The sequence below is a fragment of the Ctenocephalides felis genome, unplaced genomic scaffold (assembly GCF_003426905.1).
Source record: "Ctenocephalides felis isolate EL2017-DRISC unplaced genomic scaffold, ASM342690v1 CF-g0.4_SCAFFOLD_01886, whole genome shotgun sequence".
Classification (NCBI taxonomy): Eukaryota; Metazoa; Arthropoda; class Insecta; order Siphonaptera; family Pulicidae; genus Ctenocephalides; species Ctenocephalides felis.
This window is the reverse complement of record NW_020538040.1, coordinates 157,357,593-157,371,684: the sequence shown is the minus strand read 5'-3', so window position 1 is coordinate 157,371,684 and position 14,092 is coordinate 157,357,593. Positions and strand designations below refer to the sequence as shown.

General features: G+C 28.4%; 1 protein-coding gene across 1 annotated transcript in view; it reads right to left on the bottom strand.

The window, feature by feature from the left end:
* Positions 1-4,740: 4,740 nt before the first annotated feature.
* LOC113376901 (protein spitz-like) overlaps positions 4,741-14,092 on the bottom strand; it is a 183,276-nt gene continuing 173,924 nt past the window's right edge. Inside the window, exons 3-6 of the mRNA XM_026616992.1 lie at positions 9,684-9,855; positions 7,752-7,813; positions 6,798-7,099; positions 4,741-4,810 (exon numbers count right to left, since the gene is read on the bottom strand). Coding sequence (XP_026472777.1) covers positions 4,799-4,810; positions 6,798-7,099; positions 7,752-7,813; positions 9,684-9,855 — 548 coding nt within the window. The 3' untranslated portion in view covers positions 4,741-4,798. The remainder of the gene's footprint in view (positions 4,811-6,797; positions 7,100-7,751; positions 7,814-9,683; positions 9,856-14,092) is intronic.

Genomic DNA, 14,092 nt, shown 5'->3' with positions numbered 1-14,092 from the left:
AACAATTGCATTAATGTAAGCCTAGAATTGTAAAGAATAACAAACAGAGCAATAATCAATGACGCCAAATGTCGCAAGTGTCATACAATTGTCAGTGCAAGTCAGTGCTGAATCAATAATTTGAAGATAGAGACATGACACATTTAACAGTTTATGCAACACTAAAAAAATGAATTATTAAAAATGAGAGGCAAAATTCAAATTATTGGCAGACTACATACACATGTATTTCCAGATCCAGAAAGAAACAATAATTTTTATTATTATTCAGGATTTTCTTCTTTTTATTTGTTTATTAATTTGCATAATGCCAAATTACAAGAGAAAACTAAAACTAGTGGTGTATGGCATCGTGCCTTAAGACAAATTGCTGGAACTTCTAATATTTATAAGAATTATATAAACTGAATTACAAAATTAGAATTATTCACTTAAAGTATATAAGTGAGCTTTAGAACTTTAACCAGAACTAAAATTAAAATCTAAATTATTTTCGATATTCAAAAAAAAATTGAAGTATTTTTTTTTCAAAAGCAATTATTTCGTCAAGACAAGCAAGAGTTTTTTGAATCATTCAAATCGGATGCATTTTTCTCAAAAACTGCCATTTTTTGTACATTTAGCTCTGTATCTTCTAAATGGCTGAACCTGCCTTTTTCAAAAACTAATCGCCACTTCTCCCAATCATTAGAAATTGAATTCAAATCGGATGCTTCGTTCTCTCAAAAATTCGATTTCTATTTTCTGCACTCTTTCCTCTGTATCTATGACACAAACGTTGACTCCTTAACAGTACAACTCTATTACACATTCCATATGTTGTTAAAAATATCTTTCTCTATATAAATAAAATATCTTTCTCGCATATTTTGATTTATCAAAGGCACAAACTAAAATAATGCATATTCGTCATTTAAACGATGCATAAAGAATTTTGAGTAACATTAATTTCTATGATGTTTTATGCAAGAACATTTTTAATTTTGAAAGTAGCGAGACTTAGTGATAATTTCAATATATTTTGTAACTAAGATACATTTTAAATTCTCTTTTTAAAACACTGCACAATGATTATTAAAGTACACAAAATTCATATTTGAATATATAAGAATGCAATAATGATTACATGAAAATATGAAATGATATTAATGGAAAATGATATTATGGAAAATTGAAATAAAATAAAACATATTGATGTATATCAGTAACTTCATTATGTTTTGTAACAACTTAAGCAAATACAACAAAATATCTTGAATATATTTAAAATATTATTAAAAACGCATAAAATTATGAAAAATAAAATTCATTTTATTTTGTTTGAACATTGTTTAATTACAAATGAAGTACAGGTAGTTCAACTTTGCTATCAGTATACTCTTATTTGGAATGATAGAAAATATTAAAATTAAATATGTTTATATATTAATATTCATATCAATAAATATATGTATTAATGTACACAATGAGATTATTGAGGAGCTAATAAATAAAATGCAAAGTGTTAACTGAAAACATTATATTATAAATAGCTATATTATTGCAAAAATTATGTCTAAAACAATGTTTGAATACTTAATGATGAAATGTTTTTAAAATAAATGTCTATAAAATGGATTTTATAATAAATTAATAATTAATAAACTAAGCTATATTATGCATGGAAATGTCTAACAAATCATATTTCACTACAGATATGAATCAATTGCTACCGCGATCTATACAAATTGATAAATAATAAACTTTACAATAAGAACAATTAATTAACTAGTATTAAAAATACTGCTGGAATCAATAAGCCATGTTTATAAACAATTTCACCTGAACTTTATGTGAACTTTCATGACTATGTATAAAGCTCCTTTAAAACTTAAACGAGCGTATATATTTATATATATTATTCATTTATAATAGGAACATTTGAAATATATTTATAATATTAAAATACAATTTTTAACATATGATTGCAAAAAAAATCAGGAATAGACTTTCGAATATGAATTCAAATGCTATGTGTGCTTTGCCATATGAGTATAACAAACCAAAATGAACCAATATTTATTGTCATTTTCTGCATTATTTTTGTATAGCAAGTAAAAAAAATTATTTCTAATAAATTGCACCAATCAAGATGAATCGCATTCATAATAGTATCTTGAAGGCAGATAAAAACTTTAGCATCTGTATAAATAGTGTATACTATGGAGACATTCTAATGACATGTATATATATGATTATTCATTATGCAATAAAAGTAACGGATTGATAATAAAGCACAAAATGATATAATCATAAACGCAAGCAAAACGATATAGCAAGTTATAACAATAACTCAACTAAGAACGTATTCTGTTTAACATGTCATGCACTTATTAATCTTTAAGTTATCGACAAAGTGTCAACAGTGCAAAATTATTTTTCCCTACTGCCAGCAATGTGGCTATAAATTACTAATTAAAATGACTGTACAAGAATATAACAAGAGTTTGTATATATATAAAAGTAGTATAAATATGTATATGTATGTATATGTATGCACACTAATTTATATATATTTGCATATACATGTATTTATATATGTAAATTATATAGTTCTCTATAACTGTACGTTAAGCTTGCATATATACTTTTATGTGTACAAGTACATATGCATATATGCAAGTATAGTTATGTGTGTGCTTCTTATATATGTATACACAAACACACACACACATACACACACACATATATATATATATATATATATATATTTGATGTATGTATCACTCGCTTACATATACTATATACACATGTATATGCGCATAGAATTTATTGTTGATACTATCTCCTATCTCCTGCATAATAACTTAGTTTACATGAAAAGGAATCAATGTTTATTGGAAAATCATTGCATCCATTTTGCCAAGCATTCTTCTTCATTATATAAGATATCTGTCTATGTACGCACATATACACAGAAAATACATATACATATACATATATACACACATTCATTCATACACAAATCCACACACATATATATGTATGTATATACATATATATATATATATATATAATAATATATCATTTATATATGCCATATTACCACTAAATGATGGCATAAAAATTATTCAAAAAACATGACAATATTTATACAGATCAAAATGTTCGGTTCATTTACAATTTTGTATCACTACTATTATCATACTGATTAGATCATATGTACAAAAAACGATGTGCCTGCATATAATTGTATATATGAAGTAATAACCCAATGTCTAAAGGAAAGCAGCTTTAAAAAGAAATAAATAATATTAAATTGTTGTTCCACATTATATCCATATATACAAGTATACGTTTCACAGACATGTATATAAATATACACCCTATCACACGTAACACAACACTTTCATATATATTCAACCATCTATCCACCCTAAACAAAAAAAAATACATTATATATATACTTATAATTATACACAACCTAATCTATTTCTCTCATTGATTTGCGAGTTGCTAATCATGAAAAAAATGGAAATATACAATTAAATTTGGCTAAAGAACACTTGTAAAATCTTTGGTACACAAAATAGAATAGTGTGCAAAGCAAATGCAGTTTCATAATCATATACAATATTAATTGTCTTAAAATAATAAATAAGAGTAGACCAGTGATTATTACTGACTTCAATCGTGCATATTTTTATCGACTTGTTAATTGATCTGTACTTATTTAAATGTTTTAATTCTTAATTGTAACTAAGAAATACTATTATCTTTATTAGAAAGACATAAATAAACAATTATGTGTAATAAAATGAAGCTAGCTGTATACAATGTATATTAAAAATTCTTCATGAAGCTGCATTAAAATATATATCTGTTACAAAACTTAACAGTAACCCTAATATCGGAATGTTAAAAAATTATTGTAATCTGCTGATATTAACATATTTTTTTTTTAAACTGCTACTGTGTATTTACTCTCACTTCCACAATAGTGTCTCAAATATATGCAAGCAGTTATAATCACATAACTGCATGCCAAATTTTGAATGCGAGTGCATGAGTTCTAATCATTATATATTGTCTATTATCTATGTTCTACCAAACAGTTTTAAAAATATTAGCTTACTGTGTATACACGCCCCATAAAATAATATCTATACAAAAAATAAACAAAATCAATATTATAGAGTGAATAATGTACAGATCTAAATATACAAATGCTTATAAAATTCAAAAATAGTTTTGTGATGCTCCTTGCTCTCATCGAATGTAAAATGAGTAAAGCCCTCATTTAATATTCATATGTATACATAGAATTGTAACATCATTGATTTCAACCATAATATATAATAAACCTGAGTTACTTTTGGTTTAAGCCATTTTAGTGTTACTTTCTTATAATTATTTGTTATTTTAGGGAGCACAACAATCAAAATACTCCCTCAAAAGGTTTCAAACGCATCCATGCATAAATACATATACAAAATATCACACACATATCTATATATATACATATACATATATATACATATGTATGTATGTATATATATATGTATGTATATACATATTTATATGTACATCGTACATTCATACTTCTGCACACATTCCATTTTTATGCATATGCATGCAGATATACATTGAAATATTTACACATACACAATGCTTGATTACAAATATTTATAAATTATTATCAAAATGTTAGGTAATAGTACTAGAAAAAATATCTCGTAACTATGTTCTATTCAAGTGATACCAGCTCAAAACACAATTATATTCCTGTGGTGCGCATGAAACACCAGAATGCCGAGTCCTATTGGAGAACCTGCCGAATAATTTAAAAGTTAATATATTTAACTAATAACGTAAGAAATTAATCCAGTACTCTGAAGTTACAATAATCAATTTTGTATTTTATACACATAGTTAATATTAATATAGTTGTGAATCATGTAAAGCAAATAAAGTTGTACTTTCTTTACTCTGAAGCACACACGTTTTTCAACAACAAATCACAACAGCATACGTTATATTTGCAATAAAAAGTTACAATATTTTATATTTGATCAAATCCATTAATTTCATGTCTGGAAATACGAAAACAAACATGTTTTAATTTTTTCATGCCCGTAGCCATTCCCAAAATGGGTAACAAGCAACTTAGCATATTATTTGAATTCGATAATTGTGACCATACCAGAGATTTCGTATATTAAGCTCATGGCTAAGTCTATCGCGATAATAAAAGTGGTCAATTTTCTTTTGGTTATAACAAAATGCATTTTAATAATTGTAATAATTCATTTATATTTGTACCATCATATTAGTACATAAAATTGAGAGATGTATAACCGACTACATAAAATTAATAAAACTAAATCAATTGTGACTTAAATGTTCATGCAGATATATAAATAAATATATTTATGTTTTTCCAAATTTAAAATTAAAGTTTGTAAAAAAAAAGAACTTTAAACATATTCAGTGTTGGTCAGTATCTTTTGTTCTCTATTTTATTAAAAAATATTAAGAAAACGTGTATGCTTAGAAAAAAAATTTAAATACTCAATTAGTAACCTTGTATAAATGGTATTTGTGCATTTTTCTGAAGCATCAGAACAAAAACAAAACAAAAAACATAAAGTTCACACTCATCGTTAAATAAATCACAGTTATTGGTCAATCACACAAATGGGGCACAGAAAAATATTCTTGATCATAATTAACTTAAGGAGGTATTCTAGTGTAGAGCGATGAATTTTAGATCATTTTTAAAGTGTCGTAAAAGAAAGCAATGAATGTTTTTACTATCCATTTTTTTACCACTTTTTTTTTTAATATTATTAAAATACAAAACAAAAATGAAAAAATAAAAAAGTTGAAAATTGTAAAAACTGGCAGCTGATGAAGTGAGTGGTCTCAAAAAAAAATTGCCCTCTCAATCTTGACATGATTGCAGCCCTCCTAGCCATCGGAAATGCAAAAAATGAAATGATTATTAATCTACAATGATGTCGCAATCGCCCGAACTAACGATGAGTAAAAAGATTTTTTTTTATAATTTGACGACTGTTTGAAAAAAAAGTATTTTTTACTGTTTTTTTGAGTTTCTCGAATTTTTTAAAAAGAGTAAAAATTGAAATTTGGGGATAATCCTAGTTCGGGCTATAAATAGGTCTAAAAACAAGACTCTCTGAACATTTCAAGTGAATCGGTCGATTAAAACTCGAGAAATCGTGTCAACAGTACTGAAAAAGTCTGTTCTGAGAAAAACGCATTTAAAGTTTTGCGCGAAGCCAAACCAGTAAGGAGACCGAGTCAGTAAAATGCCTATATCTCCAAAAATAATTCAAATTTTCAAAAACCTTCTCGTACCCATGTTCTTAAATAGTTAAATTTTGAAAATATGATATAAAAAAATCGATTTTTTTGAATTTCTACACTAGAATACCTCCTTAAATTTAATTATAGGCACTTAAAAAAGCCAATTGATTTGAAGTCATATTGAAACACACTATTTCCAAGAATCATTAAACGATGCATGAAGATTAAATTGAATCATTAATATAAATAAATAAACTATAATCGAACATTGATAGATAAAGATTCCAATCATCCACATTCAATAATCTAAAAACATTTAAAACAACAAATCCTAAAATAATACTTTATTCAATCACATACAAACGCTTCACAATTTAAATGTATCAAAAAATTGGTTACAAAGCTAATAAATAAACATACATTCCAAAATATTAAAAAAAAAAATCTATCGTCTATAAACGTCGCGATTCTAGTTTCTTTCTAATCACCTGCGTGATGCCTGCATTTAACTGCCGCTGGACCCTGCCATGCGCCAGCACCATAGGCTGCTGCGGAGGCCTCAACACGATCCTTTCCATAGGAATGGTGTGATGATGGTGAGGCCCAAAAGGTCTGCGTTCGATACAAGGCGGCGAAGGCCCATCTACACAGTCTCTCGAGGCCCTTAAAACTTTTTGACGCCTACTCCAATTTACATACATCGCAGCGCATATAATTAACACTAAAAGCACAGCAATTGTTGCGCCACCAGCTATTGACGCTGTCTCAAGCATTATACGCTGACGGGAGGCTGTAAGAGGAAAATAACGATTTGTTAGATAACTAATAAATTTAAAATCAATTCATTCGTTCAAATTTTAAGTAGGGCTCGCCCGTAGGTAAGCGGTTAAGAGCGACGGGACCTGAATCAGAGGTCCCGGGTTCGATACCCACTTCAAACAGCCTGTTGTCAGGCAGCAGTGACAACGATTTTCACTTGGAAATATAGATAGCAATATATTTCCAAGTCAGCCCTATTAAATTAAATCTAATAACAAAAAATCATCAAATATGGATGGATTAACCATTGGGTTACCATGTAAAAAATACGAAGAAAGGAGAAGTTTCAGCCCAACAGCTCATAGGACGTAAGGTTCTGATTGCTGTTAAAATATATTAAAAAAAATAATAATAATAAGTGAAGGAATTCAGAGTTAGTAGTTTAATTCAGATAATTATAGCAAAATTTAGGTATTACATTATTTAAGTATTATATGTCTCAAAAGATGAAGAAGACGCAAGAAAAAAAATGTGACAAATATATAAAATAATAAGGTAACAAAGTAATTGTAGATAATAAAGTTAATTAAATGTCTATTTCTAATATAGTAATAAATTATATCCATTATACACGGAACTTAAATGTTCCAATTACATCTCAATAATAATAAAATTATACTTACGAAGATAAGATCCATCAAGGTCTTTATATTCACACCTGGGCCCCATATAACCATCCGCGCATCTGTAACATTTTCAAAATATAAAATATCGTTTTAAATAGCAACATTAATTACATCATTGTACTCATTATAAAACAAGATTATATCTGATATGACTAAATTTGATAATTCACTTAACTCGATTCAAATCTAATCGTATCGGGCAGAAATTCGGACCGCCTTCAATAATGAACAGGGCAAAATTATATGATATGAATGATAAAATTAAAATATCTGCATAATATCTCGATATATATTTTCAATGAGTTTATAAGCAAGGGAATAAAAAGGAAATTATTAATTATTGATATAATGAAATACATTTTGAGTGAAATTATTAACTCTTCTAACTATTTCTCGCAGTGCCACTAAACTGTCCAAGTATTTGTTACACAAAATATTTTCAGATTTTATCATCATCATCAATGAAAATGTATTTTAAAATTAAAAAATAAACTTCAAAATAGTAGAAACATAATAACAAATTGGCATTCTCAATAATTTAATTCAGAGTGATAAAATTAAACCAATATTGTCATACTGGATGTCGTCTATAGACGACACAAGCCATCAAGCCAATGTCATCTATAGACGACGCTCGCAAGGGTTGATTATAAATCGCGATAGTGTATTTGCCACATGCTATTATTTTAAATAAACTAGTGGTGCATGGCATCGTGCCAACTAAATTATTAAAAAAAAACATTGCAAAACTTAGATTTTTGAGAAATTTTGAAATTGTTGAAAAAAAATGACACTTTTGAAAAATTTGATTTTTTATATTATGATTTATTTTGAACATTTTGAACATTTTTTTAAGCAATCGCATTGCATAGCTGATTTGGAGTCGAAATACCAAAGCGCGTAAGCGCCGCGTGGTCGTCTAACGTGTAAACATTGGTACGAATGTAAACAAAATTTGTACTTATTGTTATAATCTTTATTATCTGATTATCTTAAATATCTGATAATACGATGTACCTATATCTAATGTTCATTTTTCACCGCCAAATGACATTTTTACTTTTTTTTATTCTTACTTCTGAGAACCTGTCTCTACAAAAATTTTACCAGTTATTCATTTCGTCAAAAGAAGTAAAATGTTTTTTGATTTATTTAAATCGAACGCTCCGAAAATTTTCATTTTCGATTTTTTTGGGATTACTATAACTTACCCTACGGAAAGTTAATAAGTCAATTAATAAATATACACATGTAGAGACAGACGTCTCTAAATTAGAAAATATCTAACTATATTAAATAAAATGTCTTTCTCAAAAAATGAATCAGATAATAAATTAATCGAATTTTTAATTTCCCGTAGGCAAGTTATAGTAATCGCAAAAAAATCGAAAATGAAAATTTTTATATATCTTTACGTTTCAAAACCTTCTGAACATTTTGGCATGAAATTCGACATATGCACATCAAATTATCAGATATTTTACAGAGATTTTAACAATAAGTATAAATTTTGTTTACATTCCTATGGGTTCCGTACCAATGTTTATCCGATAGACGGCGACGCGGCGCTTACGCGCTTTGACATTTCGTCTCTATGCAGTTAAAGCAGTACGATTGCTTTGAAAATAGTTTAGAATTTTCAAAATGTATCAAAATAAAGAAAACATTTTTTTTTCAAAAAAATTTTTTTTTTAAAAAAAGTAACTTTTTGTCAAATTTATAGTTTCTCAAAAATCTAATTTTTTCAAAGTAATTTTTTTTCAAAAATGTTAATCTTTTTTAAAAAAAATATTTTTTGGTACGGAAAGTTCCAGCAATTTCCCTTAAGGCACGATGCCATGCGCCCCACTAGTCATATTAAACATTAATTTTACATTAGGATCAAGTTATTGTAGAAGTGCTTTTTTATTAAAATCATAAAATACTTACTCGCAATTATAAAGCACGGAATCACCGATTTTTACACTAAAACAAACTGCTCCGTTCAGACAATACCAAGCGTTGTACGTCGTCGGACATGGATAAGTGGTGAATGTAACGTTGGGCCGCGGCGTCGACGGCGCTGGCTGGGCGCGCGGCGTACTCCTACTGCTGCAGGCGTCTGAAGAAATAATAATAGACACATTATTAAACAATTTGCATTTTATATGATGCACTTGTGAAAATAATATAAATGTCAATTTGTTTATTACTAACGATAGGTCGTCTGCCACAAATAATCACCTATGCAGTCAATTATTTGTTGTTAGAAGTTTATTAACATGTAAGTATCTTAGTCTATGTATGAGTGTATTATGTTGTGATTTGTGGATTTACCATGCTTTTTTGACGAAACCGCTTTGGTTTTTGGTCCGTATTTATATTCTAAAAACAATAAGGTTTGATTATGAAAGCACATCAGATTATCAAATTTCACACAGATTTGAATACTGCATTTTATGTACTAACTTTTGGGTGCCATGCCAATTAATGAGAATTCACAAAGATTCACATTGAACACTTATAAGATTCAATTTAACACTTTCGAGTGAAACTTCTCAATTTGTAATTGAAAATTCAAAAATATATATTAGATTCGTATCTAATTTTTAATTTCGTATTCATACATATAAAATTCCAATAAAAAAATACTTTCAATATCTTAGACTTAAAAAAATGTATTATTTATCTGATTTTTGTTTATTAAATGCGAAATTCCAGCAATTTAATTTTGTGGTAATACTTAATGTTAAATATTTATAAATATGATGTTTTGATAGATCAAAAAGTCAAACAAAAGAATCGAATAGCAAGCTTTTGTTTCAAATTTTTTTGACATTGAATAATTATCTCGTTCTATAACTAAACTAGTGGGGGTGTATGGCATCATGCCTTAAGGCAAATTGCTGGAACTTCCCGTACCGTAAAGAAATATTCGAGGAATATTGAATGTTTTCGAATAGATTATTATAAATATTGTAACATTGTGTAATATTTATAAGAATTATATAAACTGAATTGCAAAGTTCAAATTATTTGTTTAAAGTATATTAGAACTTTAGTCAGAATTAAAAATAAAATCTGAATTATTTTCGATATACAAAAAAAAAAATTAAAAAAAAAATTTTGAAACAAAAGTTTTTTTTCCAAAACCAATTTTGTTAAAACAAGCAGAAAGTTCTTTGAATCATTTAAATCGGACGCTTAGTTCTCTCAAAAACTGCCATTTTTTGCACATTTAGCTCTGTATCTTCAAAATGGCTAGGCCTGCCTTTGCCAAAAACTAATAACCGCTTCTCCCAATCATTACTAATTGAATTTTTGAAAAATTTTCAATTTCGATTTTTGGACGATTACAATAACTTACCTACGGAAAGTTAAAAATTAAATATATATCTAAAAATAATTCAGCCAATAAATAGTAAATTTATTTATCGCTCGCTTTAAACAAAATTCAAATGTTTTCCACATTTTCAAACAATGTTAAAAAAATTCAAAATTTTCTAAATTCTCAAAAAAATTTTTTTCAAAGTTTTCAAAAAACCAAAAATTACGGTACGAGAAGTTTCGGCAATTTGCCATAAGGCACTACTTATGTTTGGCAAAGATCTTACAATCCTTATAATAACGATATATGTCCCTTTCGGCAGTTAGACGCATCGCCTCCTAATTTAAGTGGACGTGCTATTAGCTTTGCTTGTTTGTGAAACAAATGTCACTTAGAACAGAAAATGATTTGAAGAAACTATACTCAAAAACAAGGATAGTTCTTCCACTAAGCATCCCCTAACACGCAATTAGTATCGACGCAAGTGAGTGTCGAATGTTAATTTTAGAATCAGAAATGGGGTTGCGTTATTCGATCCATGTAAAACAAACCAAGGCGGAAATTCTGAAGTATAACTCGAATTTGTAACTATGTAGACGAGACGGTGTCATAGGTCACTATAATTAGATATCCTGATTTATTTTTATAGCGACTATGGACAAAAAATACAAAAACGGTACGAATATTCATATTTATAAAAATTATATACAGTGATACCCCGACTTGCAAATGACCTGATGTACGAGTGTTTCGAGATACGACAAGCCAAAGGAGCGATTCGATGCTTCAACATACGAGCAAAATTCGAGATACGAGCTTGGAGCGAGTAAGTTTTTTAACAATACGTTAATATGGCAACAATGATGATTTTCCTACCATAGAAATATTTTGTAAATTATTTCATAGTTGTTTTGAGATAAAAGCACCCAAAGGATCATTTAGTTGTTTAACATACGAGCAAAATTAGAATTACGAGCTTTAAGCGAGTAAGAACTTTTTAAAAAAAAATGTTAATAAGGCAAAATGTAAATATGAAAAATTTCGTCAGTTGTAACAATGATTTTCTAAATCATGTAAATATTTTGGATGTTTTATAATTGTGAATTATTTTATAGTTATATAAAGTCATTTCAATTATATCAAATTAATTGTGTAGTACCGATTTACGCACGCAAATATATCAAAGATAATTTTGAAACTTGAAAACTATACATTAATAGTGATTGCACAGTTATAAATGCTGAATTCGCGTTTTTTGCTTTTCGTACTTTTACATAATAGTAGTTACTCTTATGAAGACCAAACATGTCTCTTTAATTAAAGCGTAAAAAATATGAGAATGGCGAGGTTGTACGAGGGTAATATATCATAGATATGTTTTACAGAAGGAGTTGATAAAGTGTATAGATCCAGCTAAGGGCCAATAATTTATAAGCAGTTCCTGGTGTCCAAAAAATTGTGAATAAAATCACCAGAGCGTTCGCAATATCTTGAATGAACAGGAAAAAATAATAACTTTATATGGGTGTTCTTGTACCGGCAGCGCGTGTACTAGCTTAAGTTTTTCCAACTTTTCACCACAAAGTTCCACCTACATTTAAATGAATTTTTGAATAACAGAAGAAAAATGCACAGGCTTTCGAATGATGCTAATTTAAAAGTAGTCCAAAAAGCCGCACTGGTAGAAAATAGAAAATGAAAAATCATTTTCACCTTTTCGCGCACTAACAAATATTTTTTTCGCATTATTTGTTATAAACAATATCAGTATAAATAGAATGACGTTAACATTTTTTCGATATCTCTCATATTTCCGATAAAACGTGAGTTTGAAAAAAGGGACCACTTTCACATGTTTTCACTGATATTTCGGCCAAATTATGAGTTACGGATTTGAAATTTGGTATTTCGAAATTTCTCGAAAAGACCTATAAAATGGCATCAAAATCATTTAAATACCAGGGCGGGGATTGATTCTGTATGGAAACACGCCCATACCCTTTATTTTAAATATTTAAAAAACTTAACAAAAACCACAGTGCTGGACCGCTTTAATAGCTATTCAATTTTGGAAATACGAGCTATATATACATATTCATTTATTTTTATAACGACACGAAGTGAATACTATTTAGGTTTGATAAGTGATAATGAATAATGTACAAATGATCAAAACAGAAAAATCTTTAGATAGTACGAATAGGCAAAGATTCGGTCCTGACCGAGTTCAAGCAGATCACAGTCTGCAAACAACAGTTGCGTTGTTCAATGCACTAAACACGCACCTTGTCTCTCGCGCTTTTCACGGCTGCGTCTACCTATGTATCCGCCGGATTTTGGCACAGTTTCACACTCAAAAACACGGTGCAGTGCTATGAGAAATACGATCATTCATCTATAATAGGAAATTTGCTGGTACTCTTATATCAAGAAACTATAGAACACTTGTGTAAGATCTTATATTAAACATTGATAGCATATTTGGATGCTGAATCAGTACGACGCTCATACAAAAACTATTCGAGACTATGCTGAAATTATTTGAATAATCGAAGGGGTCTAATCTACAAATTTACCGTAATTGAAAATCTTTGTACGAAACCCAAAAAAAATTACACAAAATATGTACACATTATTAATATCTCTATTAAATATCTGATAATTTGATGTGCATATGTCCAATAAACATTTTTAACCGCAAAATGTCATTTTTCTATCTTATTTTCATTGAGAGTCCATAACCTGGACCTATCATCCCAAAAATTTAATCAGTTCTTCATCTTATCATTACAAGTAAAATCTTTTTTGAATTATTAAAATCGGACATTCCGTCTTAAAAACTGAGTTTTGTCACTTTTTGCCCCGTATCTTCGGAACGGCTAGACCTGCCTTCGCCAAAAACTAATCAGCACGTCTCCTTATTAATACGAATCGAATGTTTTTTGAATTATTCAAATCGGTTAATCGGTGTTCCCGAAATCGTCGACAAAAATTTGTATCCGCTTACACACATACATACATCCATTTTTTC